General features: G+C 40.8%; 1 protein-coding gene across 6 annotated transcripts in view; it reads left to right on the top strand.

The window, feature by feature from the left end:
* The window catches only part of cpeb1a (cytoplasmic polyadenylation element binding protein 1a), a 127,946-nt gene extending 118,512 nt beyond the window's left edge, over positions 1-9,434 (top strand). For 5 of the 6 annotated variants that reach the window (XM_072553194.1, XM_072553198.1, XM_072553197.1 and 2 more), the window contains exons 7-12: positions 4,000-4,104; positions 4,758-4,894; positions 5,421-5,619; positions 7,061-7,155; positions 7,246-7,326; positions 7,800-9,434. In XM_072553194.1, the coding sequence (XP_072409295.1) occupies positions 4,000-4,104; positions 4,758-4,894; positions 5,421-5,619; positions 7,061-7,155; positions 7,246-7,326; positions 7,800-7,910 (728 nt within the window). In that variant the 3' untranslated portion in view covers positions 7,911-9,434. The remainder of the gene's footprint in view (positions 1-3,999; positions 4,105-4,757; positions 4,895-5,420; positions 5,620-7,060; positions 7,156-7,245; positions 7,327-7,799) is intronic. The other variant, XM_072553196.1, reaches the window with a different exon arrangement.
* Positions 9,435-17,273: the final 7,839 nt, after the last annotated feature.

The following is a 17,273-nucleotide window of genomic DNA, read 5'->3' as shown; positions in this document are numbered from 1 at the left end:
GTGGCCTTAATGTCTTGGACAGGTCTAATATGACACCACTCCTGTACTCCATGCCCTGACTGATCAAGTGCAAATTAAACACTGCCTTTGTTACCCTGTCTACCTATGACACAACTTTGAAACACTGTACTGCTGTGGGCCAGGCTGGATACCTCAACATTTCAAGAAAGTAGCCCAGACCCTAACTTTGTTTTCTGCAGGTGTACAGCAGATATTCCTGGAGGGGTGCAGCTGGTCAAACCACTGTTTTAGACAAAACAGACTTTATGTAAAAGATTACCACATGAAACACTAACAAAAGGAAACAGAAAACTAAATAACCCATCTGCAAACCCCACAAAATATCCCAACTTAATGATGCTATTCCCAATACTCGCAACAATCCCTATGAACACCCCTTGGCACAAAAGTTAAAGTCAAAGTCTTACAGGAGAGATGTCAGAGTACCAGACATGCTTTTGGGTCCAGCAGCTTTTTCAACTCTGCTAAAACCAAACCAGAGAAAAGCTTAGCTGGAAGAATTGGCTGCTCCCCTTTCATTATAAGCGGTTTTTAGACTTTAAAGCCTCTCGACTGAGGCAATATCTGTTAGCTATGATCAAATTGGCCCTAAAACCCTTCTCAAAGTCTTCGAGGAAAAAGTGAGGACTGCAGATGCTGGAGGTCAGAGCTGAAAATGTGTTGCTGGAAAATTGTAGCCAGTCAGGCAGCATCCAAGGAACAGGAGAATCAACGTTTTGGGCATAAGCCCTTCAGGAATGAGGAAAGTGTGTCCAGCAGGCTAAGATAAAAGGTAGGGAGGAGGGACTTTGGGGGAGGGCTGTTGGAAATGTGATAGGTGGAAGGAGGTCAAGGTGAGGGTGATAGGCCGGAGTGGGGTGGGGGCAGAGAGGTCAGGAGTAAGATTGCAGGTTAGGAAGGCGGTGCTGAGTTAGAGGGATTTGACTGAGACAAGATGGGGGGAGGGGAAATGAGGAAACTGGAGAAATCTGAGTTCATCCCTTCTGGTTGGAGGGTTCCTAGGCGGAAGATGAGGCGCTCTTCCTCCAACAGTCGTTGCTATGGTCTGGTGATGGAGTCCAAGGACCTGCATGTCCTTGGTGGAGTGGGAGGGGGAGTTGAAGTGTTGAGCCACGGGGTGGTTGGGTTGGTTGGTCCAGGTGTCCTACCTTCCCCCCCCCCCCCCCCCCCACCCCCAAACCTTACTTCCCTCCAAGGCCCCAAGGGATGCTTCCATATCCACCACACATTCACCTGCACCTCCACACACACTTATTGCATCCGCTGCACCCGATGTGGCCTCTTCTATATTGGGGTGACAGGCCGCCTACTTGCGGAACATTTCAGAGAACACCTCTGGGACACCCGGACCAACCCAACCACCCTGTGGCTCAACACTTCAACTCCCCCTCTCACTCCACCAAGGACATGTCGGTCCTTGGACTCCTCCATTGCCAGACCATAGCAACACGATGGTTGGAGGAAGAGCGCCTCCTCTTCTGCCTAGGAACCCTCCAACCACAAAGGATGAATGCAGATTTCTCCAGTTTCCTCACTTTCTTCCCCACCCCCCCCTTTTGTCTCATGTCAAATCCCTCAAACTCAGCACCACCTTCCTAACCTGCAATCTTCTTCCTGACCTCTCCACCCCCACTCGGGCCTATCACTCTCACCTTGACCTCCTTCCACCTATCACATTTTCAACTCCCCTCCCCCAAGTCCCCCCTCCTCCCTACTTCTCAAAGTCGGTCATTTATGACCACTTTGGAAGGAAAGAGCCAAGGAGCCGCACCAGTGTCTACATCCCAGGTCTCTCCTTTGAACACTGCCCAGCCCCCTGTCATTAACTGTGAGTTCTGCCCTTGTTTCTGACCAAAATCCAACACCTTGCATTTATCCATATTAAACTCCATCTGCCACTTGCGAGCCCCACTGGCCCAGTTATCAAGATCCTGTTGTACTCTTGAATAACAATCTTCCGGTCCACAATATACCACCAATTTTAGTGTCATCCTCAAACTTGCTAACCGTGCTTCATAAATTCTCATTCAAATAGCTATATATAAATGACCAACAAGTGGACCCAGTACTGATCCCTGGGGAATTCTGCTAGTCACTGGCCTTCAGTCTGAAAAACAACCTTCCATCACACTCCTACCATCAAGCCAATTTTGTATACACTTAGAAGTTTGTGGGATCTAACTTTGCTAACCAGTCTGTGTGGAGCCTTGAAGGGCTTTACGAAAGTCCATGCAGACAACATCGACTGCTCTGCCTTTGTCTATTGTGTCACCTTCTCAAAAGTCATTCAAGTTTGAGCTATGATTTCCCATGGGTACATCTATGCTGACTATGCCAAAGCAGTCTTTGTGCCCCTCTGTACAAAATTTTCTATCTATCCTGATCCCCTCCAATTTACCCACCCCTGATGTCACTTACCTGTCTGTAGTTCCTCACAGCCTTAAGTACTCACAACTTCAATTACCCTCCAGTCCTCTACTACACCTAGAGGTGAAACCTATATCTGCTAGGGAACCCAGTTTCTTCCATAGCTTCCCTCACATCCTGAGCTACATTTGATCAAGTCCTCGAGATTTAGCCCCTTGTAAGACTCCTAGCTTCACCCCTTCTGTAATGCAGTGTGTTTTCAGGGCATAATTATTTCAGTATATTCCCTACTCCCTAGCATGTTCTCCACAACAAACACTTAAGTGAAATATTCACTTCGTATTTCTCTATCTCCTGAGTACTTCAAGGAGATCATTTTAAGTTATCCAAATTGAAGGTCTTTTTAAAATCAATCTGCTGTGGTGTACATGGTTTCCTCTGAAATATCAGGGTATAGCTACTTAGCAGGGTTATGTAACAATGTTCAGTTGATTTGACAGTTTTTAACCCATTAAAACCAGCAAACATGAATCAGTAAAATGTTGCTTTTGTCTCATCTTTATTTGGAATTTTCCTATTTTTGTTGGCCAATTTGTTTTTAGTCACTAGCTAATGCCACATTTCCCTTTAACTTTGGCATTTTATCCTTCTGTTCAAGGATTTTAAAATTTAAGTCTGTTTTGAAGCAATTTTAAATTGGATCAAGGCCACATGCTGTAATCTGAGGTGGCATTGAAAGTACATTCTAAGCTTCATTTCTAATCTGATTTTCTACTGTTATTGGCATAATTCAGTAGCACTGCATTTTGAAATTAATGGTTTTTGTTTTCTTAAATTGTGTACCCAATTTTATTTCCTGCAAAAGCTTCTAGTAGTTTCCTTGCTCTAAAATTTCAATCTTGATCTTACCTATTGAAGATCAAATGTCATAAGACCTAACCCACCTGGGTAGATTTCCCTCTGTCTTTTGAAATCAACTTTCGGACATTTATTCTCTTACTGGTTCAGTCCAGGACCTAGAGCTGTACAGGTGCTTGGATAGAGATTTTGTACTATTTCTAAAGACTTTTCTTTCCATTGTAACTGTTAGTGAAATGGTCTCTAATGAATGTTTTTAACTCCATAAGTACTGCTTAAAATATTTTGGGCACTGGTATACGTTAGACTGAGGTTTAATGAATCTTTGCAAGGGAAACAAAGATCTCAACTATATTCCAGTCACTGATTCTGAAATGGTAGAAGGGTAACTTTTTATTCTGCACGTTCACTGTTCTCTGAGGCAGTTAGCTGCACAGACTTCACTAATTGTCTGCAAAATTTGGCCAGTGACACATCTTGCACATACTGTAAATTGAAAATACCCACTTTTTCTGTGTAGTTGCTTTGGGCTAAATCAAAGTTTTTCTGTCTTAATTTAAAGCTGAGGATATTACTTTCTGGCTGGAAGTTGGTATTGTTGGTATTTGGATAGACTTGTATTCTGACATTTTTTTGCTTTGAGTACCTGAAGTGTTGCTTTGCTTTATGGCTCAAGTTCAAAATGGGTTCCTTGGGGCATTTTGGCAGATCAAGCTACCTAGTGATTTGATATTTCTTTCTTTTCCTTCCTAGTTGGACTGATAAATACTTTCAGGGTATTTGGCTCACTGAGTGTGGAATGGCCGGGTAAGGATGGCAAGCACCCTCGATGCCCACCCAAAGGTAATATGCCGAAAGGTAATGAGAGCTGAGACATGGTAGGACATTTTACCTGTTCTGACTGTCACATTCACCCAAGGTTGAGGGTCAGAGCACTGGTATGCATGCAGCTACAGCTGATAACCAAGTCACTTTGGATAGCTGGTAAGGGTGTGTACACTACACTGATTTTAATGACTAAGTTATCTTTATGGTAAAGGCTGGTGTTTTTCATTTTTAATGTACACTCCATTTAAGCAAGAGATGCTGTCAGTGAGATTAACGTAATCTGGTTTGACCATGTCAACCAATTGATATTTAATGTGTAATTTCTAGCACTCTTCATTTTGGCTCCCTACTAGTTGAAATAACAATGGAGTTTTTAAAACATCTGTTTAGCTTGCATGAAAATATTTAAGCTTTACTTTAAAGCTTCAATCTACCTTAGATTGTATTTGGCTGTAACTATTTCAAGAACGCTTGTATATTCGTGGAATAGGATTGCTTCACGCAAGTGCAATCTCTGTTCATGTCACAACCTGATTTTTGATAGCAAGCCAAACATTTGTGGCCATTTTCTCCATCTGCCATTTTTTATTGAAGGTGATATGGAAATGTGCACTCTTGCCTTCAGTTTTACCACTGAAGATGCAAAAATTACTGACTTTTATACAATTGTTGCTTTTTGTTAGGTTATGTCTACTTGGTTTTTGAATCTGAGAAGTCTGTGCGTGCATTACTACAATCCTGCACACATGATCTTATGAGCACTGATGGTGCAAGTGAATATTATTTCAAGATGTCAAGTCGCAGGATGCGTTGCAAAGAGGTATTACTCCTTTGAGAGATTTGTTCTATTTGAGAAACTTTGTTCAAAAATTTAACTAACTTTCCCTCCAATCCCCATGAATGACTCTTGCTTTTAGTATGAAACCAGTTTAATATCAAACTTGTGAAATTGGGTTTGACCCAATTGTAAAGTGGATTTTGAATTTGCAGGTATATACGAAGTAAATAGCTTAATTTTGGGTTAATTGTAAATTCTAGTACTATGTTTTTGCTGTTCAGGTAACACCTGATTTTGAGAGAAGTGTTCTGATATGAAGTTGTAATAATCTTCCTCACTTCTCTTTAAGTTTATAACACTCGTGCCTTCTACCTACACTGTTTTATAGTTAGCAACTCTCAGATGGTGCAGTATTCAGATGGAGTCCTTCTCGTACCACTTTTTTTTTTAAAATACTTTTTGAATAGTTAAAGCTGACTTTTGGCAGTAATACCTCAATCTTGTAATAAGAGATTGCAGTTGAGGAACACCTTTTTTAACCCATGCATAAATAATTTTGTTTTTTTAGGTACAGGTTATACCTTGGGTGCTTTCAGACAGCAACTTTGTCCGTAGCCCATCCCAGCGACTGGACCCAAGTAAAACTGTGTTTGTTGGAGCACTACATGGGATGTTGAATGCAGAAGCTTTGGCAGCAATCATGAATGACTTATTTGGTGGAGTAGTGTATGCTGGTATTGATACTGACAAGCACAAGTATCCAATTGGTATGCTCTTTTTTTTTTGTGCTGAGTATTCTTTATATTTTATGCTCTGTTCCTGGTTGTAATTTGACTTCATTTTAAGTCATTTTTCTAAAGCTAACTTCTTGATCTAGTCCAGCTGTGTGGCTTTTTTGTGACCATGCAAATTATTTATACTGTAAGCAGGATACTATGTTTTAGTTACATAGGAAACTGCTACAATTTCTTAGTCTGTTTTTTTTGGACCACAACATTTTTGAAAGCATGTGCAAAGGTTGTCTGTCCTCAAAACTACTGCTTCAGCCCTGCCTATAAAGGTTTTTATTTAAAACGTTGTGTTGGAAATTCAGGTTGGGCAGCATCTATGGGCAAAAATTAAAATTCTAGGCTTCTGATTTAAAGTTTCTTTTGAAAGAATGTTAACTCTGTTTGTCTCCCCAGTTGTTACCTGACCCGCTTGAGTATTTTCATCTGCAGTACTTTTTGGATTAAAACTACTTTTATATCTAGCTGTTTTGTAGTTGACTTTAATGTAAGCTGAGCATTAGCAGAGAATACAGCAAACTGATTAGGTTGGCCTGTTGGGCTACAGCTTTACTATTTTTACCTGCAAGATATTGGCCACAGAGTAAGTGGAATGTGGTGTAAATATGAATTTGGTAATGATTAGCAATACCACTTTTTTGGCTGTCCCAAGAGCAATATTTAACATATTAATGTCCTTTTTTGGTTATAGGGAATTGGTGGCAAATTGAATCATTTTGTTTCCTCATGGGTTTCTGGTCTGAATGTAAATGTTATCTTTTGCTTTTGTAACACACTTTGTATAGTTCCTTCTTCAAAGAACCCTATTCTATCTAGTTGAATTATTTTTTTTAATCTTTTTGTATTTCTTTTTAAATTCACTTTTGGATTCACTTTCCTCTAATTCAAATTTGGCTGAGGAAAATGACCTTAACACTTAATTGTTGCTGTACATGAAGGTTCATCTTAAATATCATAGCTTCAGCAATGTTCATGTTAGCAATGCAAATAGGGATTGCAGTCCAAAGTAGCTTTGGAGATGGAATAACATGGCAGCCAGCAATAACTGACATGAACCATTTCCAACACCATTCATCCTGGATACAGTTATTGGTTCTTGTGCTTTCAGTGGAGCTTATTTTGAGCTGCAGGGTAGAATCTGAGCTTTTGTGAAGACTTTATAATGGCATGGGCTTTTATTTGTACCATTAACTCTAGCCTGAGGGGTTGAGCTGCTTATATTGTGACTCTGTTCATGAGCCTGTTCAGCTTGTCACTTTTTAGCTTGTCACCATTTCAAACTCTGCATTTGGGGCAGATAAAAGGCCCATTCCTGGAAACACTTGTGCAAAATGCTATACATGCCTGTAATTTACATTGGGAAACCAAGTTGGCTGTTAAGAATGGTTAACTGAATTTGAGATTGTTCTGTGTATTTTAGGTTCTGGTCGAGTCACTTTTAATAACCAGCGTAGTTACCTGAATGCTGTTGGAGCAGCCTTTGTAGAGATAAAGACTCCAAAATTCACTAAAAAAGTAAGTCAGAAGTTCTGAAGACTACTGCTTTTTCTGCCAAAAGCAAAAATTTGCGTTAAAGTCCCTTTTTTTTTCTCTCTTGTTCTAAAGGTGCAGATTGATCCCTACCTAGAGGACTCCATGTGTCAGGCATGCAATGCTCAACCAGGACCATTTTTCTGCAGAGATCCAGTGAGTTCCCTTCTGGGTTGGATAACTAACTTGATGATTAATCCCCAGAGCTCTTTTTTTTTTTTTTTTTGTCTTTTTATTTTAAGATCATACTGTGTGGCCTAAGATTGCACTCAGTATTGCAGTTGAAGTTTCACTTGGTGTACTCATTAAATTTGAGCTTGAAAACTAATCTGACTTCTGTTTCAGAATGTCCATTCAAAAGCATAAGATTCAGATTTGAATTTTTCTCGTTTTCTGGTTAGTGACACAGAAACAGTGCATCTGATAACCTAGTGCAACAGAGCTTGAATATTAAACCCCTGTGACCCTAAATTGTTTCACTGAGATTTAAGACTTGTAATTTTGTATTTTATGTTGAATTCAAATTTTAGCTTTGAATCGGTCACAAATAGTGGGAAAATTTGAATCTTAACAGTTTCCATTGATTCTGCATATTAACTACCTAAAGCTAGTTGTCTTGCTGCTTACAGGTCTGCTTCAAATATTTCTGTCGTTCATGCTGGCAGTGGCAGCATTCCCTTGAGGTTCTTCGCCACCACCGTCCATTGATGCGTAACCAAAAGAACCGTGACTCCAGCTAAAAGCACAGCAAATGTGGTTTCGGTTTCAGTCGAGTGAGTGAGCTGGGAAAAGGCTCAGACTGGGAACAGCGATTATGGACTGAAGTTCACTCCTGCACTTGCTATTTGCTGTTTTAATATTCACAATCGCACTATGCACAGTGAATTCCATGGGGTATCGGGGACCACCACAGCAGTTCCCAGACAAAAGTTCTGCACCGAGGTGATAGAGCCAGGTCTCGAAGGTGTTGAAGCAAGTGGCTTCACATTTAGATTTTTAGGCTTTTTTACATTCCTTGCATTTTGACAATGTTGCAAGTTCATTACCTTTCCACTAGCAGTTGCCATACAGTGCCTTTAAATTTTTTTTCCCCATCAGGACTGCAGATACTGGTGAATATTCAGCCGGTTTTTTACTTAAGGCAGTGGAGTGCTTTATTTAGCAATCAAATTCAATATTTTACTCTCAGTTTTTACAGATACGACTGCCTTTTTAAGGCTTCATTTTTTTGACCAGTTTTTTTTTACACTGTTTAAAGGTTTTAGTCAAACACAACAGTGACTCTCCTGGTGGCTTTTAACATTTTTGTGTCTGGGGCTGCTATTATGGACCCTGGGTCATTGTTGTAAATCAAGATGTTTGCAACCATTGGTGTGGATTTACGGATTAGAAACTGGACTGAATAACGACATTCGAGCTGCTGTACATAGTTAAGATGTTCTTTGCACTTTTTAATTTGCACTATGGGTAGGTAGAGGTTTTTAATCACCATTCTCACTGATGATGTGGTTTTCTTTTTGTACTTGAGCAGAAGGGGTTTCATGGCCAGGCCAGGTTGAGTATCCGGTTTAGGCCCCTTATGAGCAGTTGCTCACTTACTGTTAAAGGATGAGAAACTATTGCTGAGGCTAGCTGAGCAGCTGCTTGGGTCTCGGAAGTTACTTGAGGTTTTTACTCTTGTGGTTTTTGATCTGAAGCTGTGTGCCAAAGAACCAGTGTCCTTAACCTTTTTTTCTTTTGCTGAGCTGTTGCCTAGCTGCTCGCCCAGCTGCTGTTGAACATTAAGTAAGGTCTCTACCTCACTGTGGTATGCAGGTGTAACTGCAATTACCTGAAGTTGTGGAGTAAGCTGTTTAAATGTTGGACACGAACCCTGTTAAAGCAGAAACTATAGTGTTAAACAGGACTAATATGTACCAGTATAGTGCAAAAAGTTTCTCTGCTGCTTCTAAACTGGAAGCATAAGAGCCTATATTGTACATAATGGCCAAACATCCCAGTAATCCATCTGCTGATGTATTGCTGAACTTGCAGTGACTAAATTGTAGCAATCCTTCAGTGTGGTCATGACCAATGACTGGAGTATACTGGCCATTGACATCCAGACTTGCTGTAAGTAAAGACCCAAATGGAATAAACCCATGATGTTCACAGTATAATATGTTGTGGAGTGATTTTTATTTTGTTCATATCCTGTGATTCAGATTGCTATTAGTGTATTACTGGTAAAACTAAATAAATTGAGTGGTTTCTAAATGATCAAATAGTCCTTTTTTTTTTGTTTTTGATCAAGTTTGATTCCAGTTTATATTTGCATCACTTCAACTTCTGATCTAGGTATATCTGATTAGAAAGCTCTTTAAAGGAAAAACAACTCTGGCATCTAGTAACCATAAATTCAAATTTGAACACTCATTTTGCTTTGTAAAATTTATTTGGGATCATTGCAATTAGTTTCTTGTGTAGTGGTTTTTATGAATTTTGTGAACCAAACTGTAATTCAAATGAATTAACTAATGCATTAAGGCCTGATATTGCCTTCTAACTTGAGTTTAATTTCAGTTTACATTCTGGTGTATGCTGGTTGTTCTATGGATGTCTGAGGAATTGTAATGTTTTGGAGTTGCCTTTGTTCTTGCTGGGTCAATAAAATCACCATATGCACAACAGTTGAAGTATTGAATGTTGAAAAAGGGTGAACTTGACACTTGAGTGGCCTGAAAGATGAGGGGGTAATGTGAAACCATCTGTCTGAGCTGTTAACCTTCCTAGTTTTAACTTGATCCAAGTATTATCACAAACGAAGTAACTTTAGCCAGCAGAATCCCAAGGCCTTCAATCCATATATAAATAAGAGTAACTAGAGAAAGGGTTGGTCCACTAAAGGATAAAAAGGGAAGGTTGTGTGTTGAACCTGAGAAAATGGGTGAGATTCTTAATGATTACTTTGCATCAGTGCTCACTGAGGAGAGGGACATGAATGTTGAGATTAGAGCTAGAATGTTGTTTACTCTGGATCACCTTGACTTAAGGAGAGAGGATGTGTTGGGGTGGGCAAAAGGATATTAAGCTGGACAAATTCCCAGGACCGGATGGTATTTATCCCATGTTGCTGAGGAAGGTGAGAAGAAATAGCTGGGGCCGGACAGATCTCTGTAGCATCCTTAAATACCAGTGAAGTGCCAGAGGACTGGAGAGTTCATGTTGTCCCCCTGTACAAGGGTAGTAGGGATATTGTAGGTAACTACAGACCAGTAAGCCTGATATTGGTGGTGGGAAAGTTGCTGGAGAAGGTACTGAGGGATAAAATCTATTTACATTTTGAAAAGAATAGGCTTATCAGTGATAGGCAACGTAGTTTTGGCCAGGGAAGATTGTGCCTTTTAATAGACTCCTTTTGAGAAAGTGACCAGATTGATAGGTGAAGGAAGGGCTGTAGGTATCATGTACATGGACTTTAGTAAGACGTTGGATAAGGTTCCCCATGGTAAACTAATGGAGAAAGTAAAGTCATATATGGTGTGCAGGGTGTTCCAACTAGGTGGATAAAGAACTAGTGGAGCAACAGGAGGTAGTAGTTGAATGGAGTTTCTCAAAGGAGAACCGTGATCAGTGGTGTTCCACAGGGATCAGTGCTGGGGCCACTGTTTGTGATACACAAATGATGTGGAAGAGGGCATTGGTCTGATCAGTAAGTTTGCAGATGACATGAAGATTGCTTTCTGCTACACCATAGGGGACTGTCAAAGAATACCAGAGAATATAGTCTGGAGAGTTGGGCAAAGGAGTGGCAGATGGAGTTCAATCCAGGCAAATGTGAGGTGATGCAGTTTGGAAGGTCTCATTCTAGAGTGAATTCAACTTTTGGGAAAAGTTGAGCAGAGAAATCAGAGGGTTCCGGTCTGTTTTACCCTGCAAGTGGATAGAATGGTCAAGAAGGCATATGGTATGGTTGCCTTCATCGGACGGGCTGTTGCATAGAAGAGCTGGAAGGTCACATTAAAATTTTTCAAGACTTTGGGTCGGCCGCATTTTAGAATACTATGTACAGTTCCAATGTTGTGATTTTTGCTATAACCTCATTGAGATTTTTAACTTAGTACACCCCAATCTAACACCGGCATCTTCAAATCAGTGTACAGTTCTAGTTGCCACACTACCAAAAGGACATAGATGCTTTGGAAGGGGTGCAGAGAAGGTTTACGTGGATGTTGCCTGGTATAGAAGGTGCTCGCTATGAAGAGATGTTGAGTAGGTTAGGATTGTTTTCATCAGAAAAAAGGAGAGTCGGGGGGAACCTGATCTGGGGTCAACAGAATTGTGAAGAGTATAGACAGGGTGGATAGAGAAGCTTTTTCCCAGAGTGAAGGATTCTGTAATGAGCAGTCACTTTTTTCTTTCCAAGGTGAGGAAAGGGACATGCACGACCCAGTAGATTTATTGAAGGTGCGTTTGGATCAGCACCGGCTTGGAGGGCCTGGGTTGTAAATTTACTTTGTTCTAAATCTTGCAGCAACTCCATGTATGGTAGTTTATTGAATTTTGTTAAGCAGTTACAGTCAAGATATTGGATGTTTTGAAAGATGTTCTGGGTCTGCATTGATTTTTTTTTTGACCACATTAACTCTCTTCCTGTCAGGTGTCTAGTATGGTTTCCTCTTGGCATTATTGCCATGACAAATCATTCAATTTAGCTGAGATGTTTTTGGTGACAAGTTGCTTTAAATCTCAGCCCAACTTTACTTGCCTATTGGCACCAATGCTCCATTGTTGCATTTATTCAGCAGTTTTGGCAAAAAATGCCATTAATTTACTGTTTAATATCTCCTCAATCTACAGTTCTCTTTGAAACAGTTGTAAAGAGGGGGTCAGTTAGTCATCATAGAAATAGGCCTGATTGACCCTTGATCAGTCCCTCCCTTTTACAAATGATTAATCCTGTCCCTCAGTTTTTTCAACTGTCAGATTAACAGGTCTGTAATTCCCTGACCTAGCCCTGCTGTCCTTGAACAAAGGAACCACATTGCTTACCACAGGTGAAGTTCCAGATGACTGCAGGATAGGTAAAGTATTAAATGTCTACCTTTTGTCAGGGCCTTATCAATGTTTTGTCTCCATAGCAGTTTCATCAGGCCCTAGCGGTTAATGCACCTTTTTATGACTATAAAAACATTCTTTTTAATCTTGTTCTAAACCTCACCATCCCAACTGAGATCCTGGCTATGTCTTATCCATATTCACCCATGCCAAAAATAAAATGGCACAGTAGCTCAGTGGTTAGCATTGCTGCCTCGCAGCACCAGGGACCTGGGTTAGATTCCAGCCTCTGGTAAGTGTCTGTCTGTGAAGTTTGCACAGTCTCCCTTTGTCTGTGTGGGTTTCCTCCAGGTGCTCTGATTTCTTCCACAATCCAAAGATATGTATGTTAGGTGGATTGGCCAGGTTAAATTGCCTAAGTGTTGGGTGTATTAGTCTGGTAAATATAGGGCAAGGGAATGGATCTGGGTGGGTTACTCTTCAGAGGGTCAGTGTGGACTTGTTGAGCCAAAATGGCCTGTTCTGATACTGTAGGGATTCTAATTTAAGGGACAGGTCCTTCAGCCCTCAAGCCTGCACCACCACTTTTAGCCTTTCCATACTGAAATTGTCTTTCCTTTAGGATACATATCCCTCTTCCCTCAATTATGTTCTTGAATGCTGCTATTGTCTGCTTCCACCACCACTAGCAACACATTAAAGGCACTCCTGACCCTTTGTGTGGAAAATGTTACCTCACATTTTAAAACTTCTCTCCACCTGAACCTTCAACCTGTGTCCCCTAGTACCTGAAGTCCTAGCAATGATCCCTGTGGAACACCACTGGTCACAATCCTTCGTTCTGAAAAGCATCCTTCCAGTGCAACCCTGTCTCCTATGATTAAGCCAGTTCTGTAACCATTTTGCCAGCTCATCATACAACTTTACCTTTTTGTTCTAGTCTGACGGACCTTGTCAATGGCTTTACTGAAGTCCATGTAACAATATCAAACTGCTTTTCCCTCGATTATCTTCACCTTCTCAAACACTCAAATTAGTGAGGCACGGCCTACCTCTTCTGGTTCCACACAATCACTCCTTTTTGTCCTTTTGTAGGCCAACCCCTTCCCTGGCTGTCCTTTTTTTTTGTTTTGCATGTATAAAGTATTAGGAATCTCCTTAATCTGTATTCTATTACTTTTCATGACTTTTTCTTAAGCCCTTATAATTCCTGATTTTTAAATTCTTTCCTTTTACATCAAGGGCTTATCAGTTCCCATCGTCCTAGACCTTTTTTCTTTCTGACCAATGTCACAACATCCCCAGTCATGCAAGGTTCATGTAACTTGCTATACCTAACCTTCATTCTCACAGGAATGTGTTGCTCCTGAACTTTTCAACTGCTGTTTTAAATACTCCCATGTCAGCTTTGTAGATTTAACTTCAACCAGGTGCCTCCAAACAATTCTCCAGTTCCTGTCTAATATTGAAGTTTGCCTTGACCCCAGGACCCATGGCCTGCTGTTACCTCATCCATGAGAATCTTGTAAAACTTGCAGTATTACAGGTCACGAGAAAACATTTCCCCACTGAAACTTAGCTTACTTGGCGAGGCCCTTTTCCCAAAACCAGGTCCAGTATAACCCTTTCCTTGGTTGGATTGTTCACATATTGTCAAGAATCCCTCCTGAATGGACCTTTACGAATTCTGCACCATTCAAGCCCCCAGCACAAAGACCTAGTCAATATGGTGGAAGTACCCCAAAATCACCCACAATTCTGCTATTCTTGCAACTATCCAAAATCTCTATACATTCCCTCTCTTGGGTGTTGAGGCCTGTAGTACACCCCCAGCATTGTGGTTTCACCTTTTCGTATGTCTCATTCTACCCATACTGTATTGCTGCATAAGTCCTCTGTATTCTCCCTCTGTACAGCTGTAACATACTCCTTTGCCGGTAATGCAATTCCTCTACCTGTTTACATTCCTTTCTATCACATGAAACATGCAAGTCCTGGGACATTTTGGCTGCCAGTCCTAGCCTCTTGCACCATGCACCAATTGCCCGTAGTCTACCAGGTTTGTTCTTTCCCTAGTAATCCTCTACTCTTTTAATATTAAATAACTTGGTTTCCTCCACCCCTTAATCCTACATTTTTCACAGTCCCTCTCTAATCCCCCAACTCCTAATTTGCTGCTTAAGTGACCCTAAATTTTTTTTTGAAGGGCCTCCCTTTTTTTTTGTAATGCATGCTACCTAACTTTAAACTAATGTGCTCACCCTTGACATCTGGGGTCCCCTTGACTTGCTACCCACCCTTCACTCTTTAAAGGAAAATGCTGGCCCTGATTTACTGTCTAAAAGACATGATTCCTATTTTACCTGCAAGTAGTTGTTCCCAGTCTGTTTGGCAGCTGTCTACTATTGAAATTGGCCTTCTCCCCCACTCCCAATTTAGATACTTGGCCTTATGCCTTTCCATAATGACTTTGAAACTTCAAAGGTTGCTATCCCAAACTGTTTGCCCACTCTCTTTTCAATTCACTTATGTCCTTACGGAAAGGGATAAGTATTTAAAGTGGGGGTGGGAAGGCCAATTTCAATATCAATAGACATCTGCCAAACAGACTACTTGCAGATAGAATGGGAGTTCTCCTTTTAAGAAGGATAGTAAGTCAGGACCAGCATTTTTCCCTTAATGAAGGTGGGCAGCAAGTTGAGGGAGAGTGAGTTTCATGCCTTACCCAAAAAAACCCTTCAAAATGTTAGGGGTTGCTTAAGAAGCAAATTATTAGGATTTGGGGATTAGAGGTACCATGAAGTGGTTTCATTCCTGAGGGTCTAGCACTATCTCATTTCTCAGGGCTATCTACATATTAGCAAATAGGCTAACCTTGATACACTTTAAATGTCATCCTGTCTAATCCTTTCTCAAAACTGATCCTGGTTAATGTTAGAATAGTTAATCCTTTCTTGCGCTCAACTTTTCTGATTTGCTGACATATCTGTTCCTCCATCTCCCTCTGACTGTTGGGAGACCTGTAATGTAATCTTAGCAAAGTAACTTTTTAAAGTTTTTGAAATGGAAGCCATCTGGGTAGATCTTTGTCTTCTATTGAGAAACAATCACTGTAGTTTTGTCATGCCTCCCACCTCTTATATACTTCTCAAACCCCTTCCGACCCAATCCTGCCTGGAAAAAAAATCCTATACCTTATAATCTTAATGTCGTCCTGCCCTCCCTTCAACATTTGATTGCAACAATATCATTCCCAATTCTGATCAATGCTCTAAGCTTATTCAAGTTACCAGTTAAACTTCTTGAATTAAAAATAGATATAATTTAACTTCAGTCCACCCATGTGCCTAAATCTTCTCCATTTTGGACTGTCCTGGTAATCTTTCTAAATCTGATTTGACCTTGTTCCTGACTTCATGTGCCCCATTTAGTTTAAACCTTCCCAATAGCACAAGCAAACTTCCCAGCAAGGATACTGGGTGCTACCTTGTTCAGGTGCAACCCATCCAATTGACTAGGCAGCTGGTTTGCTATCCGGAGTAACACTAATAGCATGAATTGAACCCCTCCCCTTGTTTTGTGACAAGGTTGCTTCCAGATGAAACCACCACCAATTGTTTCTTGAGTGCTGCCCTGTGGTAGGACGAGTGACTTTACTGACTAGCAGTCTTTTTGATCAGAACTTCAATGTCAGCACTTTGGTACAGTACTTTGTATGGAAATTTGAAGAATGCAAAAGTTGGATAAATGTAATCACTTTAACACTCTCTCCTAGGTGTGAAATATTTATTCGTTTTAGTATTTCAGCTAGTACCAAATATTCCGAACTGGGTATATCCAAAAGGTGCTATTTCTTTCCACAAATCATAATTATTACTGGTAGGCATAGAGGTGGTGGCCTCATGCTATGGAGCAGCTGTTTGTGCTCTCTGGAAAAATGTCAGCTGCCTTGTTGCTATTCTTGTGTCAGTAGAATGGAGTTTTCGTTGTCCTCTTGCAAGTATCTGGTAAAGGCTAGTAAACGATTCTCTGCATGAGGCAAAAGTTACTTTTTTTTAAAAAAGTAATGAGCAAGGTGAGCTGACCATCCTGATATGTTACCTGTCCTCTCATCATGTTTGGCTAAGTAGTGTGATCAATGAAAGGCTCATGCCCTAAATGTTTTCCTGCTCCTCAGATGCTGCCTGACCTGCTGTGCTTTTTCTAGCACCCCACTCTTGACTCTGATCAATGGGGGTTGGTATTTCCACTAAAAGCCTGTTCAAGTGCTTAGCTGCCTGAACTCGTTCCTTCTAGATTGAAGATGAGGAAGGAATCAGCAGAATGTTGCCATCACGAGCTGCTGAGATCAGCACACCAAGCTCATTGCCCCTCAGGGATCTATGAAATGCACTTGCTGTCCACAATTGTGGACTATATAGTTTCTCCTGTCTAGACTTGTATCCTAACTGTTGCTTAAGTTACTTAATTATTTGCTGCCTATTTGAGTTTAGGAGTTACAGAAACCTATCTTGTGTTAAACATCAAGTACTATTATAGACTTTGGTTGTATAGACAATAAATGCTTTAAGGGTCACTATTTCACAGGCTTAACTGGCAATCTTGCTGGCAAGAGTGCAAACTGCACTACGTCAAATGGGAGGTTTTAAATAGCTAAACTTGGGAAAATGGTAATCTATAAAATAACACTAATGCATCAACTCAGCAGTTGATGCCATTTCCACCACACGCCATCTGGTTTCACCCACCTGGCGGAGGACACCTACACAAGACTACTGTACAGAGCTTTCAGTTCTGCATTTAGTTTTCTAGTCAGGTGCTAAGGAATGTTGAGTCTGCTGGACTTTTTGAATATTTCCCTGTGTGATTGGATCCTGGACTACCTGACTAGGAGACCTCCGTCAGCCCAGATTAGGAACAGCATCTCCAACACCATCACGGGATGGGGGGCACTGCTGTTCATCCTGCTGACACGCTGCTGTGATTCCTAGCTCAAATCACATGTTTGCTGATATGACTAGTGGGTCTCATCAGGAATGACAAGTAAACCTAGGAGGTGCAGTGGC

The sequence above is a fragment of the Chiloscyllium punctatum genome, chromosome 33, assembly GCF_047496795.1.
Source record: "Chiloscyllium punctatum isolate Juve2018m chromosome 33, sChiPun1.3, whole genome shotgun sequence".
Lineage (NCBI taxonomy): Eukaryota > Metazoa > Chordata > Chondrichthyes > Orectolobiformes > Hemiscylliidae > Chiloscyllium > Chiloscyllium punctatum.
This window is presented reverse-complemented; position numbering and strand designations above follow the sequence as displayed.